General features: G+C 37.8%; 1 protein-coding gene across 4 annotated transcripts in view; it reads right to left on the bottom strand.

Moving 5' to 3' along the window:
- Positions 1-22,179, bottom strand: part of SCAPER (S-phase cyclin A associated protein in the ER) — a 539,023-nt gene that overhangs the window by 256,574 nt on the left and 260,270 nt on the right. For all 4 annotated transcript variants that reach the window (XM_025883907.2, XM_025883909.2, XM_025883908.2 and 1 more), the window contains one exon: positions 8,457-8,522. In XM_025883907.2, the coding sequence (XP_025739692.1) occupies positions 8,457-8,522 (66 nt within the window). The remainder of the gene's footprint in view (positions 1-8,456; positions 8,523-22,179) is intronic.

Below are 22,179 nucleotides of genomic sequence, written 5' to 3'. Positions count from 1 at the left end.
GCAACATATTTTAAGAAAAAAGGAAAAGAAGAAGATAACAGGAGAGGAAGAAAAGGGGAGTATGTCAGAGGGGGAGATGAACCATGAGAGATGATGGACTCTGAAAAACAAACTGAGGGTTCTAGAGGGGAGGGGGGGAGGGGGATGGGTTAGCCTGGTGATGGGTATTGAGGAGGGCACGTTCTGCATGGAGCACTGGGTGTTATGAACAAACAATGAATCATGGAACACTGCACCAAAAACTAATAATGTAATATATGGTGATTAACATAACAATAAAAAAATAAAAAATAAAAAAAAATAAAAAAAAAATAAGTGCACTCAACAGATATTTAATGATGAATGGACTAAGAAGGAATTTCTTCCTCACTTTAATCTTAATAATATCCATAACTTCATAGGTTACAAAATAATTAATGTACATGATCTTATGTAATCCTATGAAAACAGTGTCTATTAGTATTATTCCCATTTGAAAAATGAAGAAACTAAGGCTCAAATTCAATGACTTTCCCAAGGTCTCAAGACTGGTAAAAGTTACTACTAGGACTAGGCCTTTGATACTCAGATCTCATGCTTTTGTCTCCAAACAATATTAATCAATTCAAATAAGGACATTTTATTCACAAATAAATAATTTTTCCTTTCAGAGCCTTTGAAGATCAGAAGTAATTAATGTAATGTAGCTAACACCTTTTGAAGATTGGAAGTAATTAATGTAATGTACCTAACACCATTCAGGAGTAAAGTAGACATTCAATAAATGATCAACTATTATTACTATTCATTGACAGAAGGTCTCAATCTAACAAAAGGAAAAAGGGAATATAAAAAACACAAAAATAGAATAAGAACAACATATTCTTTTCCCTTTCAATCAAATATGGGCTAGAGTCCCATCCGATTAAAGTTACTGACCTTATCATGTTGAAGAATATTGGCAGTGAACTTTACTATGTGATAGATAAGTAGCCACTTCAGCTTTTGGCTGAATAAAGCCTGCACACCATGTAACTAAATATCCAGCCATAGCCATGGATGCATATGAATCTAGCAGTATTCTTACCAAGAATGGTCACATTCCACTGAAAACCAGGGGTAGTTAGGGAAGCACAAGGACCATTTTAATTCACAGAATACAAGAGGCTTGTATTTCACCCTGAGGTAAATCAAATCTGGGATTCATATGAACCTACCCTTCAAGGAAGAATGCCAAATCAAGGGGATGCTTTGGTAACATGAGATAAACCTCTGTTTCATTCCCTGCCTCCACAAAAGTACCACAAACAATACAGTCCCCCTCAAGAAAAAAGCATCAGATTTTGATTCATACTATGAATAATTATAGACTGTCAGGACTTAGGCCCTGAAAATTATATTTTTCCTCCAGGGGAAGAAAAGAAGCTGTTTGGAGGGTGCAGTTTTTAACAGAGGAATTGTTATTTGAGTTACTTCTGGCAGAAAAATTTTCTAGCACGAAAAGAAAAAGTAGAGGCTTTGTAACTCCTAGCCTAGAACATGAGAATTATCTCTCAGATAAAAAGCTTTGTGGAGAATGCTGTAAGGTCAAATAATTCTCAAAACTTAAACAAATTCCCACAACAACTCTAACTTCAACTATGTCACCAGTAAATGTGAAACGTAAATATATTTCTATAAGGAGCCCTAATCTGTATCACAGTCAAGTTTTGGGAGGTTCATTAGGATTACTGGGATGATTTGTAAAAATGTAAGGAGACTGGGTCCACTTTAGTAAATGTTGCTGTTTAGTATGATGGACAGGAAGACATAAACACATTAACATTTTTTTTCTTTCACTTCCTCTATTTGAAAGGTACATAGTCTGAATTCAGGGCAATGGTTCCCCTTTTATTTTTAACTAATATGTTGAAGGCTTTATTTCAAAATATAAGAGCTTAAGAAATCCCTATATAAGATGAAAAAATCCGTGTACATACATTGCCTCCTACATTGGACACCTTTCATTTTTGCCTGCCAGCATCCCTTCTCATAGAAAAAGAACCTATCTTTCCCTTTTAAGGAACCACCTTGCCTTCACATTACATGGGTGTACTTGATGTGCTCAGTGCTATCAGGATGTTGCTATTCCCAGGCCCTCACTCTCAGTGGAAAGAGCTAGGAAATGTGTGCATATTATTCTATAAATAAATATAAAAAATATATATCTCATATATATCCCTACACATTTACATCTACAATTCTATTTCTGTATATTGGAAAATACAATTAAAACTAACACCTATAATTCTAATTCGCTAGAGGGTCTTTCTACTTTCCCTGGATATTTTTAACTCTTCTCCAACAGTGAGCAATCTGCCTTTCATCATTCCTAATATATTTATGTATTTGACCCATACTCTACATGTAACGTATCACCCATCTTTGTTTCTTTCTTTTTTTTTTTTTTAAGATTTTATTTATTTATTTGAGAGAGAGAGAACGAGCAGGGGGAAGGGTCAGAGGGAGAAGCAGACTCTCTGCTAAGCAAGGAGCCTACCATGGGGCTCGATCCCAGGACCCCAGGATCATGACCTGAGCTGAAGGCAGATGCTTAACCGACTGAGGCACCCAGGCGCACCCCCCCCATCCTTGTTTCTATATGCATGCTGTTATGTCCCTGCTTGGGCTCTGACTCCCAGTCTGGGCTGTTTTGCTTTCTAACCCTGCTTGGGTTTCAACAGCCTTTGTCAGGCTTCCCTCTTCACTTGGGCTCTGACAGATTGTGCCAGGATGCCCTTCCATAGAGGTGCCCTCCTCATTCTGACTCACCACACCAGGCTATGGTGCCCTTCTCACATAGAAGCTCCCTTCTCTCTACTTGGGCTCTGAGCCTCCACATCTGGCCACCCCTCTTATCTCTGCATGAATGTCCACCTCAGTCAACTCAGGTTCTGCCATCCCTTATATCCCACCACTGCTACCTCCAACCATCTCCCTGGTGCAGATGGCTCTTGGGTTCTCTCATCTAACAACTCAGGATTAAATTTTTCTGGAAAGGGGAGGGATAATTGGAGGAAGAGAGAAAGAATCATTTTCACTTATGAGCTAGAATAATTTAATAAGGAGACACTTCATCTACTATCGGGTCCCAAGTTCAACCAGTTACAATAATTTTCCTTTTGGAAGCTCAAATTGTCCTGTCTTTGTCCAGTAGAAAACTCTTAAATTGGTTACTGATTCCTTTGGAAAAACCCTAGCAGTCTTTGAGAGCTTTCTTGCCATCTAGTTTGACAGGGCATTTGGGTCTAGAATTAGGCATTTTTCTAAGACGTTCTTGCTTCTTTTAGTGAGAAATGGTATTTCAAATCCCAAATCAATGAGCTTACTGTTGATCACTGTTTCTAGGCCTCTTCAATGGACAAAGCTAGGAAATAAATGTGTGTATGCACACATTCATATATATATAACATGTATAGATATGCATGTACACACACACATATACATAACACTTTCTGAAAGATAAAATACCTCATAAATTCATATAATTCAAATTCAGCCCAGGAGGGGTGTTACCTGATCTGCTCTGTATCACATCCATCTCCTTTCTTACAAACTGAGGATTCAGCTTCTCAGGAACATGGGATAAAAGAATTTTAGTTTCCTCGAAATCTTGCCATTTGCAGCGATGTGGATGGAACTAGAGGGTATTATGCTAAGTGCAATAAGTCAGTCAGAGAAAGACATGTATCATATGATCTCACTGATATGAGCAATTCTTAATCTCAGGAAACAAACTGAGGGTGCTGGAGTGGTGGGGGTGGGAGGCATGGGGTGGCTGGGTGAGAGAAATTGGGGAGGGTATGTGCTATAGTGAGCGCTGTGAATTGTGCAAGACTGTTGAATCACAGATCTGTACCTCTGAAACAAATAATACATTATATGTTTAAAAAAAAAAAGAAGATAGCAGGAAGGAAAAAAATGAAGCAGGGGAAATCGGAGGGGGAGATGAACCATGAGAGACTATGGACTCTGAGAAACAAACTGAGGGTTCTAGAGGGGAGGGGGTGGGAGGATGAGTTAGCCTGGTGATGGGTATTAAAGAGGGCACGTACTGCATGGAGCACTGGGTGTTATACACAAACAATGAATCATGGAACACTACATCAAAAACTAATGATGTAATGTATGGTGACTAACATAACATAATAAAATAAAATAAAAAAAAGAATTTTAATTTCCATAATATCCTTTACTTTATCCCATTTTATATGCACAAGACTCAGAATAACATTACTGATATCATTATCAATATAGAGAATGTTTAATTTATTAGCATATGTTTTCCTCATATTCACCGATATTTTTCTTAGTTATACTATAAAATTATGAGATAGTTATTATGTAGTATTCTTTTTCTTTTGGCCATCAGTTAGTCCTAGTTCTATAAGAAACTATAACTTTTCTGTTCATCACTAGTCCTTAAGTTGATGCCTTTTTAAATAATTTTGATTGTCTAAAGTGCTTTTTAAGATTTTAAGATCCTCGAGAAAAAAAATGTGGGCCAAGGATTTTGCAACTAGCAAAACTGATTTTTTTAAAGATTTTATTTATTCATTTTTGAGAGACAGCAAGAGCAGGAGCGCGCACAAGGGAGCGCACAGAGGGAGAGGGAGAAGCAGGCTCCCTACTGAGCAGGGAGCCCTGATGCAGGGGCTCGATCCCAGGACCCTGGGATCATGACCTGAGCTGAAGGCAGATGCTTAACTGACTGAGCCACCCAGGCGCCCCAGCAAAATTGATTTTTGAAGGCAAAAAATTATCAACATGCAAGAGCAAGGCAACACTGTTCACATGAGCCCTTCCAGAGGAACCTACTTGAAAATGAGGTTCAGGTGCTTTTGTCAAATTGGTTCCCTATACTTTGCAGTGAAAACAGTTATTTGAGGGTTCTTGTCCTTTCTTTACAACTGTTATCCCAGTTGTTTCTTCTTGCTTTCTTTCACACTAATGTCAATACCATGCAGGTCTTGTGGCTGTTTGGATTTACTTGTTTTTTGGATTTCTTGGAGCTATCTGGTTTTTTGGTAAATGCTGCCATGGGTTTTTGGTTTTAACTATTTATCTGGTTTCTACTGAGGATTTGGAGACACTGAAAAATTATGCTTCTATTGCTACTGTGATTTTTTCTAGGTTTATAATTTAAAGGAACATCCTGGTTACCCAGTGGCCAACAGACTGTAGTAAGGAAAAGCAGAAGCAGTGTAAGACTAATTAGGAGGCTACTACAATAATCCAGATGAGAGATGGTAATAGGTTAGACTAGAGTAGTTACTATGGAGGTAATGAATAGTGGTCAGATTCTGAATATATTTTAAAGATAGAGCCAACAGAATTTGTTGATGGACCAAAAGTGAAGTGAAAAGAAAGCGAGAATAACTTTAAAAATTTTAATCTCAAAGGATGGATTTACTATTTCCTAAAGATGAGCAAAAAATATGAGGGGTAAGGTTTGGGAGTAAATTTCAGGAGTTTAATTTTGCACATGCTCACCTGAGGGGTCCAATTGAACAGATATCCATGTGGAAATACTAAGCAGGAAGATGGATATATGAGTCTGGAGTTCTGAGGAGAGGGCTGGGTTGGAGTCATATATTTAAAATCCATCAGTGACTAAATGTTTAAAGTCATAAAACTGAGTAAGATTGCCAAGGGAATAAATCTGCATTTGAATTCTCAGGACAAAGGCATGCTAATGTTGGAGGTCAAGGAGACAAGAAAGAACCAAGGAAAAGATACTGAAAAAGAACAGCCAGTCAAGCAAGAAGAGAATACAGAGAAAGTTCTGTAATAGGTTGTTACATTAAAGCCCGCCCCCCCCTTAGGGGCGCCTGGGTGGCTCAGTCATTAGATGTCTGCCTTCGGCTCAGGTCATGATCCCAGGGTCCTTGGGATCGAGCCCTGCATCGGGCTCCCTGCTCCGCGGGAAGCCTGCTTCTCCCTCTCCCACTCCCCCTGCTTGTGTTCCCTCTCTGGCTGTCTCTCTCTCTGTTAAATAAATAAAATCTTGGAGCGCCTGGGTGGCTCAGATGGTTAAGCGTCTGCCTTCAGTTCAGGTCATGATCCCAGGGTCCTGGGATAGAGCCTGATATTGGGCTCCCTGCTTGGCAGGGAGCCTGCTTCTCCTGCTCCTCTGCTTCTCCCCCTGCTCATGCTCTCTCTCTCTGTGTCTCAAAAAAAAAAAAAAAAAAAATAAAAAAAAAAAAAACCCCCCCCCCCCCCCCCCGCTTGAATTATGTCTTGCTATCCATGACTTGTATAGTCTCCTACAGTGACTCTGGACTTGGTGAAATGACTTGCTTTGGCCAATGCAACATAAGCAAATGTAACACAAGCAGAGGCTTAATAAGACTTGATAACCCATATTAATTCAAAAATCCGCAACAGAACAAGTAAAATGAACTCAGCATCATATTAAAAGGATTATCACCATGACCAAGTGATCTTTCATCCTCAAGAGGACTGACCCAGTCTTCCTTACAGGGCAATCACAGCAGAGCAAGAAAGTGAGGTTGAAAGCAGAAGCCTCAAGACTTCTATGGCCAAGTCTTGGTTATCACCTATTACTACCACAGTAGTCAAAACAAGTCAAAAGGAACAAATTCAAGAGGAAAAGAAAGAGAGTCCACCTCTTGATGGAATAGTGGCAAAATTATATTATAACGCACAGGGCCATGCCTCCAGGAATGGCTCAACTTCTTCTGGCTATCTCTGTAAACACTATCCCACCATCATATATTAAATTTCCTCAAATATTTGAATCTGTTTCTAGATTGTTTTTAAAAATCTCTTCTATCGATTTACATTTTTATTCATGTGCCAATGCAAAACTATTTTAACTACATAGGTATCATTAAGATATTATTAAATATCTGTTAGCACAGTCCTACCTCATTCTTCTTTTAAATTTTTTTTCCAGAAATTCTCATTTTTCCATACATTCTTTAAAATTATTCTATTTTTTAAAAGGTAGTTGTTTTATTCAGATTACATTTCATTTGTAGGAGAATTTAAGAGAATTTACTATACCATGTTTTCTATCCAAGAGTATAATTTGTCTTTCCATTATGTAAATCTTCTTTAATACCCTTTGTTAGCATTTTAAGGTTTTTAATTTTTATGGAGCCTTCATATTTCTTGTTAAGTTTATTTTTAGTTTATTTTTTATTGCTACTATAATGATATTTATGTTTTCTAACTGATTATAAGAAAAGAAAGTATTAATTTTATAGCCTGGATGTTGCATAAATGTAAGGTAAGTTACTCACCCTCTGTAAGGCTTAGCTTCCCTAATGAAATTCATTGAATTATTGTTAGGAATAAAGGAGTCAACACATGTAAAGACCCTTGAATGAGGCAAAGGTTCAGTAAACATTACCTATTATTAATATTATCACATTAATTTGATCAGCCACCTTACTGAATTGATTCTCTAATTTCTACTAGTTTTTCACTTGATTCTCTTGGGTTTTCCAGACATACAGTATCATCATAATCTTGATAATTTTGTTAACTTCTTTAATATTTTACAAATTTTTTTCTTTAGAATGGCAATGACTAATAGTTTCAAAACAACAATTAATAAAAGTAATTTTCTGATCAGTTATCTCATTTCTGACAGGCAACAATATCTTTTTAAATGTAAATAATTGCTGCATTAAAATGCTATAGCATATCTACACCAACCACTGGTTATAGATATTCCTCAATTTGTGGCAGTTAAGTTCTTTCTTGACTTTTTCACTATGAAAAATAACATTAAAATAGTCATCTTTGTATATAAACATTCAGGCATATTTTGCATTATTTCCCTCATCAGCCTAAAGTAGATGTTCTAAGCTCTGGATTCACATTGCCTTTCAGTAAGACTACACTAACCTGCACTCCCATTGGCAGTGTTTTTGAGTACCTTCCTCACTGTACCTCTACCAGTAATATCTTTGAGAGAAGCAAAATGATGGTGGTTGTGTTTAGCTATTGTGTAGTTAAACTAACAGCCAGTGGTGGAGTCTAACTCCTCATCTATCAAGTGGCCCTGGCCATAATCCTGAGCAAGACTTCCTCAGAGCAAGAACCAGCACAGGGCTGCCAGAACCTATTCTGTTAGAGCAGGATTTTTCTACCTGGGCACTACTGACATTTTGGATGAGATAATTCTTTGCTTCAGTGTTGCCCACTGAGAGTGTTTAAGAGCACCCCTGGGTCTCTATGCACTTGATGGGAATAGCACCATTTCTCCCTGCTGTGATAATCAAAATGTGATCAAATATCCTCAAGCACAGCAAAATTGTCCCCTGCTGGAAAACACTGTGTTAGAAGAATGAAATTCTAGGCTTCAGGTATGAAGCTTAGGGTCACAGAAATAGAAGTTCAGATAAACTTTTATATAGGCAGACATCAGTAAGATAGAGAAATAAAATGCAGAGTAAAATACTCACTTTGCTTTATAAGGTGAGTCAGATCCAGAATTTTTTGTTTCTGTTAAACTCTCATATTCCTTGGCCCTGAAGAGAAAAAAGTTTTATCACTGTTAGTTATTGTGCTGCCAATTTTTATAACAAACTAAAACCCTGATTATGTTTTTCCTGTCCCAGTATTAGAAACATCAGTGTAACACTTTGATTTCTGAGAATATTTCTTTAAAATACTAAAAATGCTATCAAAAAAGATTAAAAAATAAATATTTCCTCATAAGATAAAGAGGAGCTTCATATAAATATTTCTCAGTTTACAGACCTGGTATAGAACGAGGCTTATTTTTCAGAAATGTTAAAATCGTGATAATTAAATTTGAAATCATATTTTCTATAAGATAGTTGAAATGGTTAAACATCTATATACCCTAAGAGGTATATAATACAAAATTGAATACAAGAATAGTTATTTACCATTAGAAATAATTTAAAAGGCAGTGGAAATGACTAAACACTCAAAGATTTGTCTTCTTTTGTTTTTGTTATTCATATTTGCTAAATACTGAAAGTCTAGAAAAATCTGAGATAACATTTCTCTGCCACTGTCTAACTAGGCTCTAGCTTGCTTGAACCAATAGGGATAGCCATCAATAGTTAATCGATTTAACATAGGTGTCACTACAGCAATCCATTAATATTGACTTAATTTGTAAATTTGTCTTTTTGAAAGAAAAAGAGGAAAATACTAATTTAAATTTTATCTGCTCACCCAAAGGTGACTAGGACCAAAGGGTCCTAGTCTCAAAGAATTAGTCTAGTGACCTATGAAAGAATTAGTCACAGTGTGTATACCAATCCAGACTGCAATGAAAAAATAAGGAATACTTCATAAAAAATCATGAAAGAAATAAATTACAACAGCTCTAATAAGGAAAAAGCAAACTAGCACAGGTTAAACATGGGAGCAAAAGAAAAACTAAATTAGAGTTAAACATTAAATTATATATTGTTGTGACCTACACATGCTCATTGCTATCAGCCAAAATATTAAGGCATATGAAAATGGGGAATAACCACTTACAGTGGCAAATAATTGGAACTTGGTCCTTAATTAAGATGGTGGAGGAATAGGAGACCTAAATTTCGTCTGGTCCCAGGAATTCAGCTGGGTTTGATAGGGATCAAACCATTCTGAACACCTGTGAACTCAACAGGAGATTGAAGAAAAGAATAGCAGCAACTCTCTGAACAGAAAAGTGACAACTTTCTGGAAGGTAGGACGTGCGGAGAAGTGAATATGAGGCAATATTCGGGAAGACAGACGACGGGGGAGGCGGCCTCCGTCAGCCACTACTGGCAAGTGATAGAGCAGCAGAGCACAAAATCAGAATTTTTAGAAGTCTCTTCCGCTGAGGGACATCACTCCAGTGGCTAAGTGTAGTCTCAGGACCCTCGGGGTCACAGGAAGACCGGGGGTGTCTGAGTGCGGGAGAGCTCCCAGGTATGGGAGCGGGGAAGCCGGCTGCAGAGACAGAGCGGAGGAGCGGGCTCTCAGCTCAGGGTTGCCATAAACTGGGATCCGCGGCACAGTCGGGCACTGCTCCCCCAGCAGGGACCCAACAAGCAGCAGATCCAGGGAGACTCCCCTTCCTCCCCCAGGAGGAGCAGCTTGAGTGCACCACAGGAGTCTGCTGGGTTTGGAAACTCCACACGGGGTCGTGTGCCAGAGATAAAAACGCTTGGTCACAGGCCAGGTGAGCACTGAGTGCGGCTGGAGACCAGGGAGACAGGAGGGACTGACTGCTTTTCTCTGGGGGCACACTGAAGAGTGGAGCCCCGAGTTCTCGGTTCCTCTGGGGCCAGAGATTGGGAGGCCGCCATTTTCTTTCTCGTCCTCCAAAGCTGTACGGAAAGCTTGCAGGAAACAAAAGCTCCTGAAAGCAAACCCGAGCAGAGACAGCCCAGCCCGGCAAGGGCAGTGCAATTCCACCTCCCGCAAAGACATTTGAGAACCAGCAACAGGCCCCTCCCCCGGAAGATCAGCAAGAACAGCCAGCCAAGACCAAGTTTACCAATCAATGAGAATGGCAGAACTCCAGCACTAGAGGAACACAGCACATAGAATTCATGCCTACCCTAGGACCCAGCAATTGCACTATTGGGTATTTACCCCAAATATACAAATGTAGTGATCTGAAGGGGCACCTACACCCCAATGTTTATAGCAGTAATATCTGCTATAGCCAAACTTTGGAAAGAGCCCAGATGTCCATCAACAGATGAATGGATAAAGAAGATGTGGTGTGTGTGTGTGTGTGTGTGTGTGTGTGTGTGTGCGCGCGCATGTGTAATGGAATATTATGCAGCCATCAAAAAAAATCTTGCCATTTGCAATAACGTGGACGGAACTAGAGGGTATTATGCTAAGCGAAATAAGTCAATCAGAGAAAGACAATTATCATATGATCTCACTGATATGAGGAATTTGAGAAACAAGACAGAGGATCATAGGAGAAGGGAGGGAAAAATGAAACAAGATGAAACCAGAGACAGAGACAAACAATAAGAGACTCTTAATCTCAGGAAACAAACAGGGTTGCTGGAGTGGAGGGGGGTCTGGGAGGGATAGGGTGGCTGGGTGATGGACACTGGGGAGGGTATGTGCTATGGTGAGCACTGTGAATTGTGTAAGACTGATAAATCACAGACCTGTAGCCCTGAAACAAATAATACATGTTAATAAAAAAAATTGTGAACTTGTATGAAAGGGAGAAAGAGCATCAGTTATGGAAGGTTTAATATATTCCAAGTATTTTTCCAGGAGCTAAACATCCATTGTCTCATACACGATCCTAAAAACTCGATATGGTATGATCCCCATTTTACAAAGAACAAAGTAAGGCTTAAGAAGAGGCCTATTATATGGGCGCCTGGGTGGCTCAGCCATTAAGCGTCTGCTTTCGGCTCAGGTCATGATCCCAGGGTCCTGGGATCAAGCCCCGCACCAGGCTCCCCACTCCGCAGGAAGCCTGCTTCTCCCTCTGTCACTCCCTCTGCTTGTATTCCCTCTCTTGCTGTGCCTCTCTCTCTCTCAAATAAATAAAATCTTAAAAAAAAAAAGAAGAGGCCTATTATATAAAAAAATACATTTATCTAAGGCTTAAAGTGGGAAGGATCAAATCCATTCATGCACATATAACTAAAAAATTATCCAAAAACTTCTAACTTTACCTGAAATGGTGGTTAATCACTTTTTCCTAATTTGAATATTGTCTTGATCAAATTTTCAGCAATCAAATATTTATTTCCAGAGTTCCTACTCTGTATAAACTAGGAGATACATACATAGCAAGGATGAGGTAAAAACATAGTAGGAATATTCAAGGAATTTATTCTCCATAAGGAAGAGGAAGATACAACACTATGAAAAAACACCCAAGTCTACGAAGCAAAGTGAGAGATGAATATTGCTGCAAGTGCTTATTTCCAGCTAGGATGCTAAAGGTAAGTTTCCTGAAGGAAATGGAATGTGTACTTGCTTGAAAGATAAGGAGCATCTGAATACACACAAAAATGAGGAAATGGCATTAACAGCAGAGAAAAGTGAGCAAACAATACTGAACACATGGGAAAACACTACTTATGCTGAGGGAATGGTGTACAGATCCATTCTGCTGGAGTGAAAGATTAAAATGTGGGAATAGTGAGAGATAAAGCAGAAAACAAGTCCTTTCAGATACTCTTACAGTTAAATTCTGATGATTTGTTTTATAGATAATAACCTACTTTATTAAGATTTTAAATTTTATTAGTGTTGTATACTGCATTCCCTCATTTTTAATCCCCATGTCATCTTGGGTATACTCTTAATGTGGGTTATTTGTTTACTCCATTTTATTTTTTGTTAGCCTTTTCACTGGCTAGCCTTTGTTATCTTTTCACAGTTTACCAATATTCTCAAATAATTAGATCTTATTAACCTCTATTTCACCTGTTTTTATCTTTTTTAAAGATATAGTATATTGTAAGTGTCTCAGATGTATTCTTTTTTTTTTTAAGATTTTATTTATTTTTTTGACAGCGAGAGACACAGAGAAGAGGGGTAACACAAGCAGGGGGAGTGGGAGAGGGAGAAGCATGCTTCCCTCAGAGCAGGAATCCTGATACGGGGCTCAATCCCCGGACCCTAGGATCATGACCTGGGCCAAAGGCAGACACTTAATGACTGAGCCACCTAGGCGCCCCTCCTGTGTATTTGTTAAATAAAAATAAATAACATCTATCCTATTTCCCATGGACGTTGATGTGAATATTGTTTTAGATCTTTGAGTTGTTTAGGCCATTTTTATTTACTCCTAAAAAACTCTCACTTAAAACAGTGTTCTCGATTCATTAAGATAATAAAATAAAATTAAAACAAAACAAAACAATGTTCTCTACACCCCCAAGCCCTTGATTCCAAAGTGTTACTTTTGTTGTTCTTTTCTTTCATTTCTTGAGCTACCCTTATTTTGAGGCATAATTTACGTACAATAAAACAAATTAAAGTATATAATTAATGAGTTTTCACAATAGTGTCTACCAATATAACTGAAAGCACAATCATGATGTAGAACATTTCTACCACCCCACAAAATGTTTTCATGACTCTTTGGAGTCACTTTCTCCTCCTCTGCTAGTAGCAACTATTCATCTGTTTAGCACTAGAGCTTTCTGAATATCAAATTACCACAATCATACATACTCTACTGTTTCTGGATTCATTTAGCATAAAAAAATCTCTTGAGATTCTTTTATAGTGGTGAATGTATTACTAATTAATTCCTTTTTACTGTGTGTAGTGTCCTATTAGGTGGACATCACAATTTGTTTATCCATACAACAGTTGGGCATTTTACTTCTTTCCACATTAGGGTTATTATGAATAAAGCTACTATGAACATTTGTGGACAAGTCATTACATAGGTAAATGTCTTAACTTCTCTTGGATAAATACATAAGAGTGGGATTGCTGGGTCATAAGATAAGCATGTGGTTTAACTTTTACCAATATATTTACAGAAGGGGTCATTCCAATGTGTATTTCTACCAGCAAAGTATGAGAAGTCCAAAAGCTTCAGAACTTGAAGAGTGTCTTAATTTCCTTGTACTTGTGAATTTCCAGATTTCCTTGTGTTACTGATTTCTAACTTCATTTCCTTGTGATAAAAATGCCATGTATGATTTCAATATTTAAAAATTTATGAAAACTTGTTTTGTGGCCTAATACATGGTCGATGCTGAAGAATATTCCATGTACACTTGAGCAAAGTACATATTCTGCTGTTTTTGGTGGAATGTTCTCTATACATCTTTTGGGTCTAGTTGGCTTGTAATGTTGTGTAAACCTATTATTTCCTTGTTGATCTTCAGTCTAGTTGTCCTACCCATTCTTTAAAGTGTGGTACTGAAGTCTCCAACTAGTACTGTTGAATTATCTGTCTCCCCTCAATTCTGTCAGTTTTTCCTTCATATATTTTGGGCTCTGTTAGGTGCATACATGTTTGTAATTATTATACCTTTTTGAAGGATTCACCCTTCCATGATTATATAATGTTTTTCCTTTCTATTGCACAATTTTTGTCTTAAAGTCTATGTTGTATGATATTAACATAGCTATTTCATCTATATTATTTTGTAGAGGTACTCTCTGCATAAAACATCTTGCAATCCTTTTCACATTAAACCACTTGGGTCCTTATATTTGAAGTGAGTCACTTGTTAAAAAACATATAATTCAATCATTTCAAAAAATCCACTCTGCCAATCTATGTCTTTAACAAGAGTATTTAATGTATTTACATTTAATGTAATAACTGATGAGGACTGATTTGCTTTTGTCATTTGCTATTTCCTATACATCTTTTTTCCTTCAATTTCTCCTTATTACTGCTTTGTTTTGTGTCAGATATTTTCCAGAGTCTTATTTTCATTCCCTTCTCATTTCCTCTAGCATAACTAAATTCGGAAAATTTCCACCCATAATTTCCTCAAATATTCATTCTGCCCGTTTTTTCTCTCTACTCTCCTTCTGAGACTTCCTTTCTGTATATGTTGGTCCCATGCGTCTTTCAAACTCTGTTCATTTTTTCATTCTTTTCTCCTTCTGTTCCATGGAGATAATCTCAACTGACCTAACTTCAAGTTCATGAATTCTTATTTCTACTTGCTCAAATTAGCTGTTCAATTCTTCAAGTGAATTTTTCATTCCAGTCACTGTTTTTTCAATGACAAAATTTCTATTCACTTTTTTACAATTTTTACTTATATGTATTAAAATATAAATATAAATTTAATATAATATCATCATAACTATTCCCCAGTTGGTTAGATATTGTTCTCATGGGTCCTTTAGTTCTCTGGGCATATTTCAACATTTTAATTTAAAGTCTTTGTCTAGTAAGGCCAACGTCTGGGTTTCCCCTGGACACTTTCTATTAATTTTTTTTCCTGTGTATAAGCTAACTTTCTTTTTGTTTGAACGCCTTGTAACTTTTTGTCAAACAAAAACTAGACATCTTAAGTATTATAGTGTGGCAAGACTGAAAATCAAATTCTCCTCTTTTGACGGGGGTGTTTTCCTGCTTGAGGTAGTTTTATATATTTGTTTAGTAACATTTCTGAACTAATTTTCTGAAGTTTGTATTCTTTGTCATTATGGCCACTGAAGTCTCTGCTCAATTAGTTTAGGGATCAACTAGTGACACAAGTGATTTCCTTAAACACCTGGAATGAAAAAAAAAAGTCTTAATCTAATATTTGTAAATGAGCTGTGTGTGTGGTTGAGGCAAAGTGACAAAACTCTGGCAGTTTACAGCTCTTCCTTAGTCTTCATTTCCTACTGCATAGAAGCCTGATGGTCAGCCAGAGACAAGACCTCGGGCACTTCTCAGGTCTTTTCTGAACATGCATCCAGCCCTCGGTATGCATGTGGCCTTCTAGATTTTTCAGAGTATGTGGGAGCTCTTCAAAGCCCTTATTACTCAAAGCATTTCAATCCTCAGCCTCCCCCACCCAGCCCCTACAAGCTTTTTGATTAGTCTATCGTTTGCTCTGTTTTTCCTGCTCCAGACTATAATGACTAATATATTTGTCTTTAAATTGTTTTTGACAATTGCCCCTAGGTAGCCCTCCAGCTCTGGGAGAATTCTGAGTTAGATGAAAGAAAGGCAACATCCTTCAGAGAACCAACAAACAGGTCAAAACAACTATACAACCTTGAATGTAAGGTCAGATTTGCACCCTCCAGTACTAGGTACCTGTATCAGGGATGTAGGTGGTTGTCTTCAAAGATGCTGCTGAGCTGGGGAGTGGAAGATGGGATCAGGGTAAGTTAAAATGCCATTAAACACTCTTAATGACATTCTGATTTGTCTTCATTGTGCCTTCCCCGAGTAGCAGTAAGCTTGTGATTAATTCCCAGCATTCCAAAAAGTTGAATCTGTTTTTGCCAGTTTAATCACTGTTTTTACAGGGGTATGAACTTTTGGAGTTTCCTACTGAACCATTTTTCACTCACATAATTCAAGATTTTTTTTTTTAATTCAAGAGTCCTTATTTCCTATCAATACTTTTATCAGTATTTTATCATATATTTAGCATTATTTCTGCCATTTTATTTTTGAACAAACTTTTCGGAGATTTAATTCAAATACCATATAATTGACCCATCTAAATGTACAATTCAATGTTTTTAATACATTCACACGGTTGTGCAGTCATCATCACACTCTAACTTTAAACATTTTCATACTCCCTAAATAAAATGCAGTAAATATTAGCAATCAATTCCCAGTGCTTCCCTCCTGCTCCCAACCCTAAACACCACTAATCATTCTGTGTCTATGAATTTTCCTATCCTGGAAATTTCATATAAATGGAATCATATGATACATGGCCTTTTTTGACTGGCTTCTTTCAATTAGCATAATGTTTTCAAAGTTCATCTACATTGTAGCATGTGTCAGTACTTCATTTCCTTTTATTCCTAAATACTATTTCATTGTATGGGTATACATATTTTACTTAACCATTCAACAGATGATGAACATTTGGGTTGTTTCCACTTTTTGCTCTTTTCAATAATGCTGCTATGAACATACATGTATAAGTTTTATTTCACCATATATTTTCAGTTTTCTTGCATATAGAACTATGAGTGGAATTACTAAGTCACATGGTAATTCTATGTTTAACTTTTCAGGAACTAAGAAACTAGTTTCCTTTTTTTTTTTTATTATGTTCAGTTAGCCACTGTATAGTACATCATTAGTTTTTGATGTAGTGTTCAATGATTTATTAGTTATGTATAACACCCAGTGCTATAACATGTACCCTCCTTAATACCCATCACCCTGTTACCCCCTCCCCAGTATAGCCTTGGTCAGGGCTGAATAAGGAAAAGAAACAGATTATCACACTGGGAAGCCTGCACGGGGAAACTGAATCCATATAATGTTTGGCTTTGAAAGTAAGAGGGGCTGAATTTCTTGAGTTCTCACAACCAGTGGGACTTAAAGCCTAGAATTTTAAGTATCAGTGGACTTGGCTCTGGGAGAGCCCAGAGAGCATTAGAAAGTGGAGTTCCTGCCCTTAAAGAGACAAGACAATAAACATCCTGTGGATATCCAGCATAGAAGCAGGACTTTAAAAAACATCTGCAGCATATGGAAGGGAGAGTAATTTACTCATCTCAGAGGTGTTGGCACCCTGAAGAGGCAGGGATGGCAGAGAGACGCCTTCAGAAACAAAAGCGATTTCAGGCTTATTTTCCTCCCCTTCCCCTCAGCAGAAACACAAGGCAACCTACTGGAGCCGGGAGAGCCCTGATGCTTGTGATGTAACTTGCTTACACTAAGCCCCATGCCCTCTGTGCTTCTACGGATCTGCCCTTTCCAGTCACACTTGCCTCAGTCCCCAGAGTTATGGACACCCTCCCTCAGAAGACCTGCACAAACCTCACCAACATACCATCTTCCAACCTGTGCATTTTGTGGGGCTCTAGTCCCAGCTTCAAGGGCTGATCACCTCCCAGGAGGACACACCCACCTTGTTAAAACTGCACTCCCAGTTGGTGTGCTTTGCAGAGCAACCCCAGCCAGCCCTGGTTTCCATAGAGGCTGTGCATCCCCTGTGGAAGAGGACCAGAGCCCCCTTTTTAAAAGTGTGCACCCTGGCCACTTTTTCTTTTCTTTTCCTTTCCTTTTTTTAATTTTTTTAAAATTTTATTTTATTATGTTATATTAGTCAACATACAGTACATCATTAGTTTTTGCTGTACTGATCCATGATTCATTGCTTTCATATAATACTCAGTGCTCCATGCAGTACGTGCCCTCACTGGGCTAACCCATCCCCCTACCCACCTCCCCTCTAAAACCCTCAGTTTCTTTCTCAGAGTCCATAGTCTCTCATGGCTCATCTCTCCCTCCGAATCCTCCCCTTCCTTTTCCTAATGTCCTCCAGGCTGTTCCTTATGTTCCACAAATAAGTGAAACCATATCACAATTGACTTTCTCTGCTTGACTTATTTCACTTAGCATAATCTCCTCCAGTCCAATCCATGTTGACGTAAAAGTTGGGTATTCATCCTTTCTGATGGCTGAGTAATATTCCATTGTGGATATGGACCACATCTTCTTTATCCATTCATCTGCTGAAGGGCATCTCAGCTCTTTCCACAGTTTGGCTATTGCGGACATGGCTGCTATGAACATTGGGGTGCATACGGCCCTTCTTGTCACTACATCTGTGTCTTTGGGGTAAATACCCAGTAGTGAAATTGCTGGGTCATAGAGTAGCTCTATTTTTATTATTTTTTAAATTTTTTATTGTTATGTTAATCACCATACATTTCTATTTTTAATTTTTTGAGGAAACTCCACACCGTTTTCCAAAGTGGCTGTACCAACTTGCATTCCCACCAACAATGTAACAGGGTTTCCCTTTCTCCACAACCTCTCCAGCATTTCTTGTTTCTTGCCTTGTCAATTTTTGCCATTCTAACTGGTGTAAGGTAGAATCTCAATGTGGTTTTGATTTGAATTTCCCTGATGGCTAATGATGATGAATATTTTTTCATGTGTCTGTTAGCCATTTGTATGTCTTCTTTGGAGAAGTGTCTGTTCATGTCTTCTGTCCATTTTTTGACTTATTTGTTTTTTGGGTGTTGAGTTTGAGACGGTCTTTATAGATCTTGGAAATCAGCGCTTTGTCTGTAGTGTCATTTGCAAATATCTTCTCCCATTCTGTGGGTTGCCTCTTTGTTTTGTTGACTGTTTCCTTTGCTGTGCAGAAGTTTTTTATTTTTTTTTAATTTTTTATTGTTATGTTAATCACCATATATTACATCATTAGTTTTTGATGTAGTGTTCCATGATTCATTGTTTGTTCATAACACCCAGTGCTCCATGCAGAATGTGCCCTCTTTAATACCCATCACCAGGCTAACCCATCCCCCTACCCTCCTCCCCTCTAGAACCCTGTTTGTTTTTCAGAGTCCATCGTCTCTCATGGTTCATCTCCCCCTCTGACTTACTCCCCTTCATTCAGAAGCTTTTTATCTTGATGAAGTCCCCAAAGTTCAATTTTGCTTTTGTTTCACTAGCCTTTGGAGATGTATCTTGAAAGAAGTTGCTGTGGCCAATGTCGAAGAGGTTACTGCCTATGTTTTCCTCTAAGATTTTGAAGGATTCCTGTCTCACACTGAGGTCTTTCATCCATTTTGAGTTTATCTTTGTGTATGTTGTTAGAGAATGGTCGAGTTCCATTCTTCTGTATATAGCTGTTCAATATTCCCAGCACTATTTATTGAAGAGACTGTCTTTTTTTCCGTTGCATATTTTTTCCTGCTTTGTCAAAGATGGGTAACATTTATTTATAGCCAGCTTTGAATTTTATAGGGAAGAAGGAGATGGTAAAATCACTTGACCATAATTTGGCTGTCATGAAATGTGCATCTCAACCTAATAACTCCAAAAAAAAAATAATACTAAAAGGGGAGGCATCATTCACTTTGGTAGATTCTAAAACAGTTAATAATTGGAGGAGAAAAAAAGAATGAAAAGCCCACAAACCAAATAAATTATAATAATAAATATAAAACAGTGAAATGAATATCTTTCCAGGTGAATATACTTCTAACATTTAAGCTTCCTAAAAATATCCAATAAACATTAAAGCTGAAATTAACATACTTCACCAAAAAAGAATATTTTCAAATTAAAAAACCATCTTAAAAAAATGAAAAAAGCAAATGTCAAGAATGGACAAAACATTTTTAAACATAAGAAAAAAACCCTTCCTTCCAGTGTTAATATTTGATTATATTTAAGGTATCTAAAAATCAGGGCGCCTGGGTGGCTCAGTCGTTAAGCGTCTGCCTTTGGCTCAGGTCATGATCTCAGGGTCCTGGGATCGAGTCCCACATCGGGCTCCTTGCTCCGCAGGAAGCCTGCTTCTCCCTCTCCCACTCCCCCTGCTTGTGTTCCTGCTCTCGCTGTCTCTCTCTCTGTCAAATAAATAAATAAAATCTTAAAAAAAAAAAGGTATCTAAAAATCAGTCAATGAATCAGATATCTGAATACAAAATGAGGAAAAATAAATCTACCATTTACTGTATACATACTATATTCTATTTTTTTTAAAGGTTTTATTTATTTATTTGACAGAGAGAGACACAGCAAGAGAGGGAACACAAGCAGGGGGAGTGGGAAAGGGAGAAGCAGGCTTCCCGCGGAGCAGGGAGTCCGATGCGAGGCTCGATCCCAGGACCCTGGGATCATGACCTGAACCAAAGGCAGACACTTAACCGACTGAGCCACCCAGGTGCCCCATACTATATTCTAAATACTGGTCATTGTGGTTTTTTTTCTCATAATCATATTTAATTCTCACAGCAGCCCTGGGATATAGGTGTTATTTATCCCTATTTTCTTTATTTTTTTTCAAGAATTTTTTTTCAGAAATCTATATTTTTTGTTTTTTTTAATTTATTTTGTTATTATGTTTAATTAGCCAGCATATAGTACATAATTAGTTTTTGATGTAGTGTTCAATGACTCATTAGTTGCATATAACACCCAGTGCTCATCATCATATATGCCCTCCTTAATACCCATCACCTTGTTACCTCATCCCCTCACCCCCACTCCCTTCTGCAACCCTCAGTTTGGTTCCCGGAGTCCAGAGTCTCTCATGGCCACTACTTTCAAGAGCAGGAGACATAGCTGACTTTCCTCACATAGAAAAACAGGCAGAGAGTTAGATAAAACCACAATTAGAGACCTAAGAAAAATGGATATAAGTAATATGCCTGATAGACAATTTAAAGTAATGATCATAAAGATACTCACTGGACTTGAGAAAAGAGTGGAGGACATCAGTGAGACTCTTAACAAAGAGATGAAAAAGAGCCCATCAGAGATGAACAATACAATGAAAGAAATTAAAAATACACTAGATAGAATAAATAGCAGGATAGAGGAAGCAGAGGAATGAATTAGCGACCTGGGAGACTGAGGGATGGCAAATAATCAAGCTGACAGGTGAGAGAAAAAAAAATTATCCAAAATGAGAATAGACTTAGGGAACTTGGTGACTCCATCAAGCCTAATAATATTTGTATTATAGGAGTCTCAGAATAAAGGGGATAGCAAATTAATTTTTTAAAAGATTTTATTTATTTGACACAGAGAGAGAGAGACAGCAAGAGAGGGACACAAGCAGGGAGGGTGGGAGAGGGAGAAGCAGGCTTCCTGCTGAGCAGGGAGCCAGACGTGGGGCTCGATCCCAGGGCCCTGGGATCATGATCTGAGCCGAAGGCAGATGCTTAATGATTGAGCCACCTAGGCACCCTGGGGATAGCAAATTTATATGAAGAAATAATAGCTGAAAACTTCCCTAAATTGGGGGAAGGAAACAGATATCCAGATCCAGGAGGCACAGAGATCTCCCAACAAAATCAACTAAAGGAGGCTCACACCAAGACACATAGTAATTAAAATGGCAAGAAGTAGTGATAAAGGAAACATTTTAAAAGCAGCAAGAGAAGACAGTTACATACAAGGGAAACCCCATAAAGCTATCAGCAGATTTATCAACAGAAATTTGCAGGCCATAAGTGGGTAACATGATATATTCAGAGCGCTGAAAGGGAAATATCTGCAGCCAAGAAAACTCTATCCAGCAAGAGTATTGTTCAGAATAGAGGGATAGTTTCTTAGATAAAAAAAAAAACAAAAAAAAACAAAAAAAAAAAACTAAAGGAGTTCATGATCACTGAACCAGGCCAGAAGAACTGTTAAAGGGGACATTTTTAGTGGAAAGGAAAGACTGTAGATAAAAGTATGAAAAATAGGGAAAAAAGCAGTAAAAATAAGTGTATCTGTAAATACCAGTCAAGGGATTCACAAAATACAAACATGTAAAATATGACACCATATACCTAAAACATGGGGCGGGGGGCAGGAGAAAAAATGGATTCAAGTTTAAGGGACCATCAGCTTAATAAAGTGACTGCTATATACAGTATACACTATATACAAACAAAATGGTAACCACAAATCAAAAACCGAAATCAATATGCCCAGAATTAAGAGAAAGAAATCCAAGTATATCAGTAAAAAAAAAGCCAGCAAACCATGAAAGATTAGAGAAAAATTACAAAAACAACAAAACAAGTAAAAAAAGAATATATAGAAAATAAAGA

The sequence above is a fragment of the Callorhinus ursinus genome, unplaced genomic scaffold (genome assembly GCF_003265705.2).
Source record: "Callorhinus ursinus isolate GAN/ISIS: 27379988/994484 unplaced genomic scaffold, GSC_fseal_2.0 scaffold25, whole genome shotgun sequence".
NCBI lineage: Eukaryota > Metazoa > Chordata > Mammalia > Carnivora > Otariidae > Callorhinus > Callorhinus ursinus.
This window is presented reverse-complemented; position numbering and strand designations above follow the sequence as displayed.